Source organism: Euprymna scolopes, chromosome 24 (assembly GCF_053919585.1).
Source record: "Euprymna scolopes isolate OS-2025 chromosome 24, ASM5391958v1, whole genome shotgun sequence".
NCBI classification, from domain to species: domain Eukaryota; kingdom Metazoa; phylum Mollusca; class Cephalopoda; order Sepiida; family Sepiolidae; genus Euprymna; species Euprymna scolopes.
Genome location: NC_136505.1, coordinates 102,109,143 through 102,123,254, shown reverse-complemented (window position 1 = coordinate 102,123,254; position 14,112 = coordinate 102,109,143). Strand labels below are relative to the sequence as shown.

Sequence of the window (14,112 nt, the reverse complement as noted above, 5' to 3'; positions counted from 1 at the left end):
AATAAAAAGCGGGTGCTCGGTTACCCAGATTAGGGTTGTACACCTTCTATTGTGAAACTGCACTTTTTAATTAAGAAAAAAAAATTTATTCGAAGTAATCTGAGCCACTTTGTGAAAAATATTGAAAAAGGGAGACAACTTTTATGAGCTTTTGGGAAAAAAATATCCGAGTAATTTTGAAAAAAAAAAAAAAAAAAAAAAATTTGAGTAATCTTGGGAATCTAATTGAGAAAATTATTTTGTTTTGAATAACTTTTGTGAATTGTGATTAAGAATTATATGGGGACCTTTCATAGTGCATGGAAAAAAAAACTTTGAGTTTGAATAATTATGAAATAAGGATTGTCAATTTGGAGACTTTTCGATTTTGATTTCTTTTTATTGATTTTTGAACTCTTGTATAACTAAAAAGGGGAATATCTGACTTGGCGAGTTAGGGTGGAGAACCTTCGTCTGTAGAGTGGTTGTCAGACTATGTATATGCTATTTTTCTTAACAGGTGAACCAACAATGGAGAGAAGAAACAGCGGTACTGATGGCAGTGAGGGGGGCGGAGTGGCACATGGCTTAGACTTATTCGTTTCATGGAAATCAAGGTATCTAAGGGGAGAGGTGGATGTGGCATGACTGCCTAGGGGAGTTATATTGTTCCCCATTGGAGAGATTAAGACCCCCTAAAACCTTGAGTAAGGCCGGGTAATTATGCTAATATTGTCTGTTAAGCGTTAATTAGATTCCGGACAACAGCGATTAACCTATCTGAAGGGATGAATTTATTGTTTTTGTAAAACATATTTTATTGTTTAAGAAAAGTGACAAGAGATGTCAGATTAAAGTTAGAATGAAATCGTACATTCGTTCTTGGCCTAACGAACCCATGCTCAGGATGTCGGAGTGCGAGAGGTGAAAGTGTTTACCTTCTGAGCGTGTGAATAAATTTGAGTTCTGATCCCAGATTTGCAAGCCTATGGAAGCTCTGTTCAGTTTGCACACACGCAAGATTCGGGAATTCCCCGAGTGACGCGTTGAATCCTGATTGGTTTGACTGATTACTGCAACCAACTCTTTCCCTTGGGATATAAGTGAATGCCCGAGCTAAAATTATCAGATGGAAGCCGAATCTTCAGAGAAACACACGCACCCAAGAAATGCCACTCACTCCTTTCCCCATCATGATTGCCATCGTGGAAAATGAAGAATAATAAGCTTGCAGACTGTTTTCTGGTGTAAACGAACTGAACAATTGTATGTATATAAAACACTTGTAATTTTCGTGAATTAACTAGAAACTCCTGTGTTTGTTTTCTTTTGATCTGCATGAGAAGCTAATTGAATTTCAGCGGGAACCAACATAAAGCCTGCGACGCTGAAGAATCCTGTTAAGTACTCCCAGAAGAAGACGATCACGGCCATTGTAGTTTCGACAGGGTCAGAGGCCACATCTGCTGACCTAAGGTGGGAGGCTTACAGATGATCTATGCATAAGAGCTAAATTGATTGACTTAATTCAACTGAAAGTGCTCAACGATAAGAAACGGTATATATTAGTTAATTGGAATTCGTTATTGAGATGAGTATTAGTTATTAATTTTATTTATTGCAGACTATTTATTATCCTCATCTTTTTTAGTTGTTTCACGAAGGCAGTAATTGCAGTTAGGAGATTCAGAGTTCCTATCCCGTCGCGGTTACCACCTGATAAAGCCCAGAGGAATAGTTGGCTGAAACGTCGTGAAACAATTAAGAAAAAGATGAGGATAATAGTCCGCAATAAAAGTTAATAAGAAACGAGTTTCTTAAAGGGGGGCTGACATATATATAAAATCAAGAAGTAAAAATTAAGTTTACAAGTGCAAAGCTTCTCTAATCTTAAAGATTACGCTTATCGCTCCATCCGTTATCATGCTGTGCATCCCTAAAAAAGGAAAGTGGAATATTCCAAAAAGTGTTATTAAAAAAAATTGGTGTCGCTGTTGAGGCAAAGCTAATAAAAATGATTTGTCTTTCTTGGCCTTTTGGCTAAGATCAAAGTGTAGTATCTGTTCTTCAGGTGCTACATTTCAATTTCTTCTCTCTCAGTGAAAGAGAAATCCTTTACGACTAAGACAATTTTTTCTCCACATTAAAAAACGACCCCGGTGTCTAAATCTGTCCCGTGGGGAGGCATTGTGAATAGGTACTATGTTTGATGTAACAAAGTTTTAATATTAAAAAAGTAACTGGAAAAAGTTATTTCTGATTTAATTATAAAATGCCCTGGAAAATGTCCATTCTGATTATTTTTCTTTTTGTTTACTTGCTTCCCTACAAGGGCAGAATTGGACATGAGGTCGGTTAAAAATTTAGGGGGAAACCAGCTCCCTAAAAGGGGCACTCTGGTCAATAACAAAAATAAGAATTGTATCAGTAATGAAGGATTTCTCCTCCATTAACCAAGACCAAAAAAGGGGGTGATTTAACTCACTGGAATGCTGAAACTGATACTACACTCAGAAATTCATGTTGAAGCAATGGTTGCCTAATCTCTAACCGTATTAATATTTTTATGTATTACTTTATAAAAGTTGCTGAAACAGTTTTTGATTTAAACATTACTTTATTTCAAGTATATTTTAAGCAGTGGGTTACAGGATATGAAGTCAGTCCCCAAAATTACTCAAACCATTTACGATTTAAACATTATTTTATTTAATGTATGTTTTTAACAGTGGGGTGGGAAATATGAAGTCAGTTTCGAAAATGGCTGCAACCATTTATGTTTTGGACATTACTTTATTTAATGTATATTTTTAACAGTAGGATGGGAGATAAAAATTCAGTCTCGGAAATGGCTGAAAAAGTTTACGATTTATACATTTATTAATTTCATGTATATTTTCAACAGTGGGTTGGGGATATAAAGTCAGTCCCGGAAATGGCTGAAACAGTTTACAATTAAAACATTACTTTATTTAATGTATATTTTCAACAGTGGGGTGGCGGATATGAAGTCGTTCCCGGTGAGACAAGCTCGATGTGCAGTAAACTGCAAGCTAAATGCACACAACGGAATCCGAGAAAAGAGAGGGGGCGAACGACATGCATAGAAAAAAAAAAAACAGTTGTGAACAGAAGAGAAATAGCAGACGACCGAGAAAAGAGGGGGGGGGCGAACGACAGGCATAGAAAGAAGACCAGTTGTAAAAAAAAAAAGAAAAAAAAAAAAGAAAAGGAAAGAAATGGAGATAGGGCAAATATGCGGGGGATACTTCTTTTGGTCAAGAAAGCTGTAAACACTAATTGGCCATGACAGCCCGGGGTGAAAAGAAGTACCAATGAAATTCCAATTTACAAGGCGACTATTGTCGACTGCCCTGGGCGGTAAGTGACCCCTATGGAAAAGACATGTGGCCTTTGTGGAATTGGATTCAGCGGTTTTTATGTTCTCTCAAAAATAATTAAGTAAGACATTTCTGTTTTTATGACATGTCAAGTTCCATTAGGCCCGCGCCGGCCGAGATTGAGAACGCCCGAATGCCAATGGAGGAAGAAAGATAGCTCCTTTTTTGGGTATAGGCCGCCTGGCGAAGATTTGAGTGACAGCGGTTCCAGCATCCTGATTGGCTAAAGGGCCGAATGAGAGAAAAAGAAGAAGATTTAGCTCCCGCCCCCACAATACAAGCAGCGAGCCTTGAGAGACTGACACACAGAGAACGACAGACACGGAGTGACATCTGCTCCCCTGAGCTCAAACGAGCGAAAAAGCACCTCATCGATTGACCTGCCACGTATTTTAGTCTTTATCGAAAACGAAAGAACTTTGCAGTTAACAAACGGCCAGTCCCTAACTTAACAGCGAATTACGATTGTACCCGTAATTGAAATACAAGGAATTTTGAACAAAAGAAAAAAACTATTGACTTGGTCTTTTCAATTGTTTTGCATGACGAGTCTCTTTCAGGTACCGGCCGCTGACATTCTCATCAGAAGACACGAGGAACAATCGGGGAACATCCACCACTAGGCGACACGCGGGTGACGTAAGTGTCACACCGGGATTGAATGAGATGTGCAAATATATACTATCAGAAGGCGTCACCCAGTATTGAATGAGATAGGTGAACGATATATATTAGCAGAATATGTGGCGTCACCTGGGATTGGATAAGATAGGTGAAACATATATACTATGAGAATACCCAGAATTGATTGATTTGTTTGTATTGAAATATATCGAAGTTATTATTTAAGTAAGGGGAAGCGACATAGTGGGTTAAAGTTATGAAAATTATTGTCAAAATTAGTAACATATCCAAGAATTATGAAAAATGATGAAATGTGAGTTACTTGATTGGTGTCTTTGTAATTAGTCAATATATCAAATAGATTATATAAATAGGAGGGAGAGACATAATGAGGGTTTTTAATAATAAAAATTATTGTCGAAATTAGTAACATATCCAGGATTATGAACAAAGATTAATCGATTGTGCATTTATAATAAAATGATAATAAAACTTTGCAGCTAATTCTACCCTATGCGACGAAGGCCATCAACTCCCCATATTTCCTCCTATAACACAGAACACGCTAGGTAACATACAAATATCTGTGCATGAGGTTGCCAAGCTAATCAAGAACCTTGATTCCAGTAAAGCAACTGGCTCTGACGGCATCCCAATTATAATGTTAAAAAAGCTTCAACCAGAACTTGCTCCCATACTTACAAAACTGTTTAAGCGCTGCCTTAAGGAGAAGTGCTTTCTGACTCTCTGGAAAACCTCATCAGTTTGCCCTGTATTTAAGAATTCAGGTGATAAGTCATCTCCCTCTCAGTACAGACCAATAAGTCTCCTGTGTGTTATGAGTAAGTTGCTGGAATCCATATTAAATAGAGAAATAGTCAACCACCTCAGCAGAAACAACCTTCTTAGTGACACACAATATGGCTTCTGCTCTGCAAGATCTACCGCAGATTTGCTGACGGTTATATCTCACAGGATTAGTGAATCTCTTGACAAAGGCTTCCTTTCTAGGGAAATTGCTCTTGACATATCAAAGGCCTTCAACAAGGTATGGCATAAGGATATACTTCACAAGATTTCCAGTTACGGTATAACTGGAAATGTTTTCTCAATCATTAAATCATTTCTCTCCGATAGGCTCATAAGAGTAGTGGTCGATGGACAAAAATCAGAGGCCTGCAGTATTAATACTGGAGTCCCTCAGGGGTCAATCCTGGGCCCAACTCTCTTCCTGATCTACATCAATGACCTCCCTAAACACATACTTAAATCATTTGTTGACATCTATGCTGATGACACGACCATCTACGGCAACACGTCAAACATGACAAAGTTCTCTCTCCTCTGATCTTGAGTGCGTGGTTCAGTGGGGGAAGACGTGGCTGGTTACCTTTAATGCATCTAAAACCAAACTCCTATCCTTACATCATCAACGCTCTGATCCACATCTGGCATCAATTGGGATGGATGGCTCTCGTCTGGGAGAGGCTCCGTGTTTTGACAAGCTTCTGGGTTTGACCTTTACTCCTGATCTGAAATGGAACACGTACATCAAGTCTGTTGCCAAGGTCGCTGGAAAGATAGTGGGATCCTTCTACCGCTCCAGAAGATATCTCACTACTGATGCAATTCTCTATCTATATAAAAGCCAAATACGTCCAAGGATGGAATACTGCTGCCATATCTGGGCAGGAGCTGCTAAAAATAGCCTATCCTGCCTTGACAGAGTACAAAATTGGCTTAGTGGAGGATGCCCTTTTCTCTTCCCTGCAACCTCTCTCCCACAGAAGAGACGTTGCGAGCCTGTCTTTGTTTTACCGTTATTTCCATGGCATGTGCTCGTCTGAACTCCAATCTCTGGTCCCCCCTCGCCAATCTTTCACAAAAAACACCCGTCTAGCTGAAGCCACTGTCAAAAATTTTCCCCACTCTTTTTTTTTTTTTTTTTACACAGTGATCACCACTTATCAAGGCCCGGAAGCCACTCAGGGATAAGGGTTATTGCAAGTACATTACGTTAGTGTGGAGATTTGATGAAGTGTTTAATTAAGGGGGCAGTTCATTAGGAATTTGTTAACATTGGACTTGAAGACATCTAAGTTGTAGTCCGGAGGGAAGCAGGCAGACGGAACAGAGTTCCACAGGCGTGCAGTTCTAAGTATCTGTGCCTAAATCAAAACGTGGTTTCCATGAACAAAGCTTCTTTCTTAGAACTGCACGCCTGTGGAACTCTGTTCCGTCTGCCTGCTTCCGTCCTGACTACAACTTGGATGTCTTCAAGTCCAACGTAAACAAATTCCTAATGAACCGCCCCCTGAAGTAAACACTTCATCAAATCTCCACTAACGTAATGTACTTGCAATAACCCTTATCCCTGAGTGGCTTCCGGGCCTTGATAAGTGGTAACCACTGTGTAAAAAAAAAAAAAAAAAAAAAAAATCAGACCAGGAAATATAGCAAAGTGATTATGTTAGTAAGCGACGGCGATAAGGATGGTTTAAATTATGAAAAATAATTGTCGAAATTAGTAACATATCCAAGAATTATGAAAAATGTAATATGTTATTTAATGCATTAGTGTGTTTGCAATGAAATAATCAGACCAGACAATATATCAAAGTTATTATTTTAATAAGTGGGGCGATGATGTGGGTTTAGATGATGAAAAATGATTGTCGACATTAGTAACATATACAAGAATTATGAAAAATGACAAAATGTGAGTTAATTGATTGGTGTGTTTCAAATGAAATAATCATCCCAGATAATATATCAAAATTATTGTTTTAGTAGTAGGGGGTTGATAATGTGGGTTAAAAATATTAAAAATAATAGTCGAAATGATTAACATATCCAAGAATTAAGAAAAATGAAGTGTGAGTTAATTGATAGTTGTTTTTTTTATGAAATAATCAGCCCAGACAATATATCAAAGTAATTTTTTAGTAAGAGAGGGCAACAAGGATGGTTTAAATTATAAAAAATTGTCGAAATTAGTAACAGATCCAAGAATTACGAAAAATGACGAAATGTGATTTAATTGATTGGTGTGTTTATAATAAAATAATCAGCCTAGACAATATATCAAAGTTATTATATAAGTAAAGGGGAAGGAGATAAGGAGGGCTTAAATTATGAAAAATTGTTGTCGAAATTAGTAACATATTAAAGAATTACGAAAAAATGATGAAATATTAGATAATTGATTGGTGTGTTTGTAAGGAAATAATCAGCCTAGACAATATATCAAAGTTATTATTTAGTAAAGAGGGAAGGGCGAAAATGTGGATTAAAATTTATGAAAAATGATTGTCGAAATAAGTAATATATCCAAGAATTATGAAAAATGATTAAATGTGATTTCATGCATTAGTGTGTTTGTAATAAATAATAAGCCCAGACAATATTTCAAAGTTATCATTTTATTAAGGAGAGGGCGATAATGTGGGTACAAATTATGAAAAATGATGAAATGGAGGTTAATTGATTATTGTTTGTAATGAAATAATCAGCCCAGCAAATGTATCAAAGTTATTATTTTAGTAAGGTTGGGCGACAATGGTGGTTTAAATTATAAAAAAATATTGTCAAAATTAACATATCCAAGAATTACGAAAAATGATGAAATTAGAGTTGACTGATGTGTTTGTAATGAAATAATCAGCCTAGACAATATATCAAAGTTATTATTTTAGTAAGGTGTGTGATATGGTGAGTTTAAATGATGAAAATTTTTCAAAATTAGTACCATATCCAAGAATTATTAAAAATGATGAAATGTGAGTTAATTGACAGTTGTGTTTTTTTATAAAATAATCAGCCGATACAATATATCAAATTTAATATTTGAGTAAAGGGAGGGGCGATAATGTGGGTTGAAATTATGAAAAATTATTGTCGAACATAGTAACATATTCAATAATTATGAAAAATGATTAAATGTGAGTTAATTGACCTGTGTGTTCGTAATGCAATAATCAGCCCAGGAAATATATCAAAGTTATTATTTTAGTAAGGGGGCGATACAGTCTTAATAAAAAAGTAGAATAATATGATTGTGCCTTCATTCATGCTGAACAAAACGCTCACAGCATGCCCAGCAACAATATATTACATATGAAAAATGCTGCTGTGGAATTTCCACAGGTCTCGCTAGTAATAATAATTACGACAACAATAATAACAACAGCAATAAAAAATAATAATAATAACAGCAGTAAAAAATAATAATAATAACAATAATACTAACAACAACAACATCAATAATAATAAAGATAATGATAATAATAACAACATTAATAATCACAACAACAATAACAATATTAATAACAACAGTAATAATAATAACAAGTTCTCTAATATAGGGGAAAATGAACGAGGGAAAATGGACGACCTGAAACTTTTTGCAAGGACTGAAAAGGAACTAGAGACACTAATAAACACTATCATGATCTTCAGCCAGGATATCCAAATGGAGTTTGGTATAGAAAAGTGCGAACTGCAAGTTATAAGAGAGGGAAAACTGGAGACAACAGAAGGCACCTACCTAACTAAACGGAGATGAGGGTCCTAGGGGAAGAAGACGCCTATAAATACTTGGGAGTTCTGGAAGCAGAGATCATCAAAGCCACAGAAATAAAAGAGAGAATTAGAAAGGAATATCTCAGGAGAACAAGAAAACTTCTAGAAACAAAATTATACAGCAGAAACCTTATAAAAAGGTATAAATACATAGGCAGTACCACTAGTAAGATACTCAGGATTGTTTATAGGGTGGACAAAAGAAACATGGCTTTTTTTCTCTGCAGTATGTATTACTTTTAGCTAGTAAATATTAATATTTGTATTGTAATCCTAGTAACCCCAACCAAATAAAAAAAGCTCAATACAATGAAAATAGAGCTTATCGAAAGAACACAATGAAAGACTGTAAATGATAATTTACAAGAATTTATTGTTTGGCAGGATACTCAAAAAGAAATATTAAGATTTCCTTAATCCATGGAGTTTCAAAGAAACTGACTTTTCATCAGAGGAAAGATATTAGCAAATGATTATAATAGTGAAGTTATGAATTTGCTGGCAATTGAAACTGCATTATATGAAAAAAAGTCATATATGCAAAAAAAAAAAAAAAAAAAAAAAGTGTAAAAAGTTCATGAAATGGAGAAAAAATAAAAATGCAAATAAAAGGATAAAAAATGGTTTGGTTGTCCCAAAAGGCGAAATGGTTACAACATTCAATGTTCTGATAGGAAGTAGTCAGATTTGTAATGTTGACAAATAGACCCAAGTTAAAAATTCAAATTGAGTGTAATTGCTATAAAAATCATGGTAAATGTTTCGTTTAGGTCCACCTCCACAATTTTCTTTAAAATGACGACATTTATAGGTTTTCGACTATGCTGAATACGAAAATCGCATTGAAATGTTGCAGAGATAAGTAGTTATCAAGATAGAAAAAAATGCATTATGCACGGTAATTTTGGCGGCCATTTTTTTACGCGCATGCGTGCGCGCCCTAAGCAATCAGAATTTTACATGAAGGAAAAAAAAACAAGTACTCCCCCCCATCCTCGAGAATGATCCACTTTTATGATATTGACAATGCCCCCCCCCCCCACAAAAAAAATGTCATTTTAAAGAAAATTGCGGAGGTGGACCTAAACGAAACATTTACCAAAATCATTTCCTCCGATGAAAAGAATGTATTCTTTGAAAGTCTGCGGATTAAGGAAATAAGTAAGTCAATAAGGGTTACAGAAAGCGGAACAACGGGGAGGGAAACCTCTTTAGGCCATGGCATTTCAAAACTAAATTGCTTCTGCGTCAAAAGGAGAAAAAGTCGGCATTATACAAAAGTAAAGATAAAAAGACAACACCAACTTTGAAAACATTCAAATTAGAAATGGAAATTTTTTTTTTGAAATTAGAATTGAAAAAAAAAATTATTTTATGGGGGGGGGGGCGATATGATGGCATAAAAGAAAAAGAACAATAAATGCTAAAAGAATATACAAAACAATATGCAAGAAAAAGAAATACTAAGAAAAATTGTTTTTTAATTTATAAACATATTTTTAAAATTGTTAACTTCAAAAAATTAAAAAACTTGAAATATAAATAAATCAAATTCAAAGAAGAGAGGAAATAAGAAAATTAAAAAGTAAATCAATTCATGTTCTGGGAAAAACAGTAGTCCATCAGCAATTAGGTTTATTATATATTTTATATTATTAGTGGTGGATGATTCCGATACAATTTCCGATTCTGATTCTTTATAAATCTCTAATTATTTAACTATAAGATAGTTATTTTCCCGATTTTCATAAAAACATGTTAAATATGCAGATATTTTCCTAAACGTCAAAATACACTTGTGGAGGATGATCTATCGATTTTAACTTTACTGATATTATAAAACTAAGAAATGTTTATTTTATCATGATTACCAACGAGAGATTTTACTTTAAACAAAATCAAATAAAAAAGGACTCTGGAATTCCATTCCAGGTCCCTGCTTCCCCAACAGTACTGACGTGCAGAAGTTCAAGTGTAATGTGAACCGACACCTTGCTGCCCAAATCCCTACATATGTTTATAAATTAAAAAACAATTTTTCTTAGTATTTCTTTTTCTTGCATATTGTTTTGTATATTCTTTTAGCATTTAGTAGCAGTTGTTGCCCCTGATAGTAGCCCCCTACACCAAAGTGGCAATTTGCCTTGTTTGGGGTGAAAATGTAATAAAAAAAAAAAAAAAAAAAAAAAAAAGTGATGAAACGGAACAGGAATCCATTCTTTGATGAAGTGAAAGTCTTCTATTTTCTTTATGTACATTTTAAAAAGAAAACTGTCGTGATAGGGGAAGAACGGAAGGGAGGGGCAAGACAAGCCATGGCGGAGAAAAGACAAAAAATAAGATAAAATTAAAATCAAATGAAACAAAGCTTTAGTGATTTTGTAGAAATTAACATGATGGCCTCCGAATTCTGTAAATAAAAACAAGAAAAAGTTTAAACTTTAAATTCAACCCTGGAGGTGAATTTCACCCCTATTGAGAGCCTATGAGCTAAACGATCATTCAAGGTTATTTTTTTGCAGATAATTCCAAATAATTCAAACTTGTGAGACATTTTTACCATGGAGAAAGAGGGAGGATGGGAAAAACTGAAATTTGCTTAAAAATAATTTGCTTTACAAAAATGAAACTACTTTATCAATTCATATGATTTTTTGGTGTAGAATATTATTTTTCTGTTGCATGTAGCTACATCATAAAGATTATTAATGAAAGAAAAAAAAAAAAACAATGAAAAATGTAAATCTTAATTTTATTTAATTTTTTTTATTTATTTTTGTTACTTGATACATTTTTTTTTTTTTGTTAACAAACTGCTGATGCTGGCAAAAAGGGAGAGCTGGAACCCTTGTGGCCGTTGAAAAATGATAAAAATTAAAAGCTGAACGAGAAGATTATGAACTCGAAGGTTTCTCCTTCTTTTTATCCGCTTCTGTTTTGTCTTCCTCTTCCTCGTGTTTTTTTATCGATTTCTCAACGTAATCGGCAGAAAGGATTTCAATCTTAGTCTTTCCATCTTCACGCGTCAATTTGGCAATTTCCACTGGAGGGAGAAAAAGAAAAAAACATATGATTAAAAAAAAATTTGATATTTCAGAGTACATCGTAGTAGTATCGACCCCCACCCCCCAATGTTAGGAAAAAAAAAAAAGATATGTTGATTAGCAGAAGAACGGTTATATACATCGAGGTTAGTAGAAAGACAATTGGAGGAGAAAATTATCCATAAAGGCACATAAAAGAACTCTGAAATAGGATTGTTAACCAAGTTAGTAGTGTTGTATAGAGCTTCCCGGGAAACACAGATTCCAGACAACACCAGTGACCTTGCTAGTCTAAAAAGAGAAATATTGTTTTGGTAAAATAAGTTTAGCTGAAAGTAAATTATGTAAATAGTTAAATGATATGTTTATAGATTTATCTGCAGTTAACTATAAACATTAGAATTTATAATAATAACTATAAACATAATTTAGAATAATAGCTATAAACATAAGAATTTAGAAATCCAAAATAATAATTGATATGTGACATTGTCCACGCCACATTTAAATAGGTGACCGAAGGAGGAGGGGGGGGGTCACGTTAAGGAGACGTGTTCTTTAATCGGCTACGTCACCGGAAAAGAGAAAGCAAGAAGTTTTAAAACAGTCTAGGAGTTTTCGGCAAACCATTGGGACATGAGAGAGCCTGCTCCAACTCAGCCTAGAAGCGAAGGCGAAAAGACAAAAGATGTAGACACATAAGGCAGGCTCCTGGGGAAACACGAGACAACTGGAATAAATACATATATAAAATGTGTGGTACCTTCGAGACACGCATCAATATTCCAGTATGTTTTACTTGTATGTTGTAAACTGTTGTACTTGTAGATTTCATCTTGCACCCAACAGTTGTGTTTGTGATCAACACTGAAGCTGCCTGCCTATATAAAGAAAAGTCTCAGCTCTCCTCCATATATTCTATCTCCTAATCTTAGCGCATGTGTCCTGTAGATGAATTTGAGTCAATCAATAAGAAATGGGCTTCCAGAGAGAATAAGGCGGCATTGGCTTGGTCACAGAGTTCAAAGGCTACAAAATGTTCGCCGAGTTTTCAGTTGGGCCACTGTGATAGAGAAAATATGAGGTGTTCGAACGTGGGAATTTGATCATGTGGAGACCAGTGTCAAGGACCCTACCCTCAGAGAGGCAGGCGATGTCGACCATATATGCATAGAGTGAGAGCATGGAGAGTATTTTGGCCTCAACCGACAGTAGAGTCCTTACGTTGCAGTAGGCAATGTGATAGACTTCCTCACCATGAAAAAGTTTAAGTTACATATCGCTGGGACAGTAAGTGTGTCAGTCCCTGTGGATGCTGTAGTAGTAGTTGTATTCAGTCGAGGTTACGTGGGAATATTTGATTCACAAATGATCCTCAACCGCAGATATACACACTTTAAGGATGATTTGAACGAAGCATAGCTCGGTTATGGTGTCACAGCCAATGCTTTTCACGCCTACTCAGCTTTGTAAAACTAAGTGCCTTGACCGGGGGGTTGTATCGAGGTAGCTTGACCGGCAGAGGTGATAAGTTTGCACAGCCTACATGAGCCACTTTATAGGTCAATTGGGGGCTCATCCTCACTGTCCAGTTCAAGCAATACCAGGCCTCTAAGTATGGCGGTCAGTTTTTTCTTTCCTCCTCTTCTCTTTCCTCCTTTTTCTTAAAGTGACACATTTAAAAAACAGTGATATTAAATGATGAACTGATTGAGTATATTTGAAAAAAAAAAAAAAAAAAAAAGTCAGTGATGGAGACGAAGGATCAGACAATAGAGGTCAATATATTAAGAGTTAGTTTATGGACAGTTTTTAGAGTGGTAAATGAGTTTTTGCAATGGTTTACTGACAGTCTTGGGTTTGCAACAGTTTGAGGCAGGTCATGACTCAGAGCAGATCGAGATGTGCTGACGTCAACTGATGAACACAACCTTGACAGAAGACGTAGATGTGGACTTAAATATTCTTTAATAGGGTTATCCTGCCTTGACAGAGTTCAAAATAGACTTTATAGCCTAGTGGAGGGGGGGGATACCCTTTTTCTTTTCTTTGCAAACTCTTTCCCACAAAAGAGACGTTGCAAGCCTGTCTCTGTTTTATTATTTTCATGGCAAGTGCTCATCTGAGCTCCAATCTTTGCCCCCCCCCATGCCTGACTTCCACGAAAAACACTCGATTAACTGAAACCACTATCGAAAATTTTCCCCACTCTTTATCTGTGCCTAAATCTAAATGCAGATTCCATGAACAAAGTTTCTTTCTTAGAACTGCATGCCTGTGGAATTCTTCCGTTTTCCTGCTTTCTAACTGACTACAACATGGTTGTGAACAAGTTCTTGATGAACCGTTCCCCTTAAGTAATCCAATTTACCAAGTTTACACTACTAACCATTACTTCGACATTTTCCCATCGACTACTGTACACTCATTAACCCTTATCCTCGCGTGGCCTTCGGGCCTTAAGTGGTGACTCCTTTGTAAAA

At 35.7% G+C, this 14,112-nt stretch overlaps 1 protein-coding gene and 1 pseudogene across 1 annotated transcript in view; one reads left to right on the top strand and one right to left on the bottom strand.

The window, feature by feature from the left end:
• Positions 1-1,998: 1,998 nt before the first annotated feature.
• LOC145246941 (U2 spliceosomal RNA) lies at positions 1,999-2,114 on the top strand (annotated as a pseudogene).
• A 9,204-nt stretch (positions 2,115-11,318) lies between these two features.
• The window catches only part of LOC145246883 (proteasome subunit alpha type-4-like), a 34,693-nt gene continuing 31,899 nt past the window's right edge, over positions 11,319-14,112 (bottom strand). Inside the window, exon 8 of the mRNA XM_080108745.1 lies at positions 11,319-11,628. Coding sequence (XP_079964871.1) covers positions 11,480-11,628 — 149 coding nt within the window. The 3' untranslated portion in view covers positions 11,319-11,479. The remainder of the gene's footprint in view (positions 11,629-14,112) is intronic.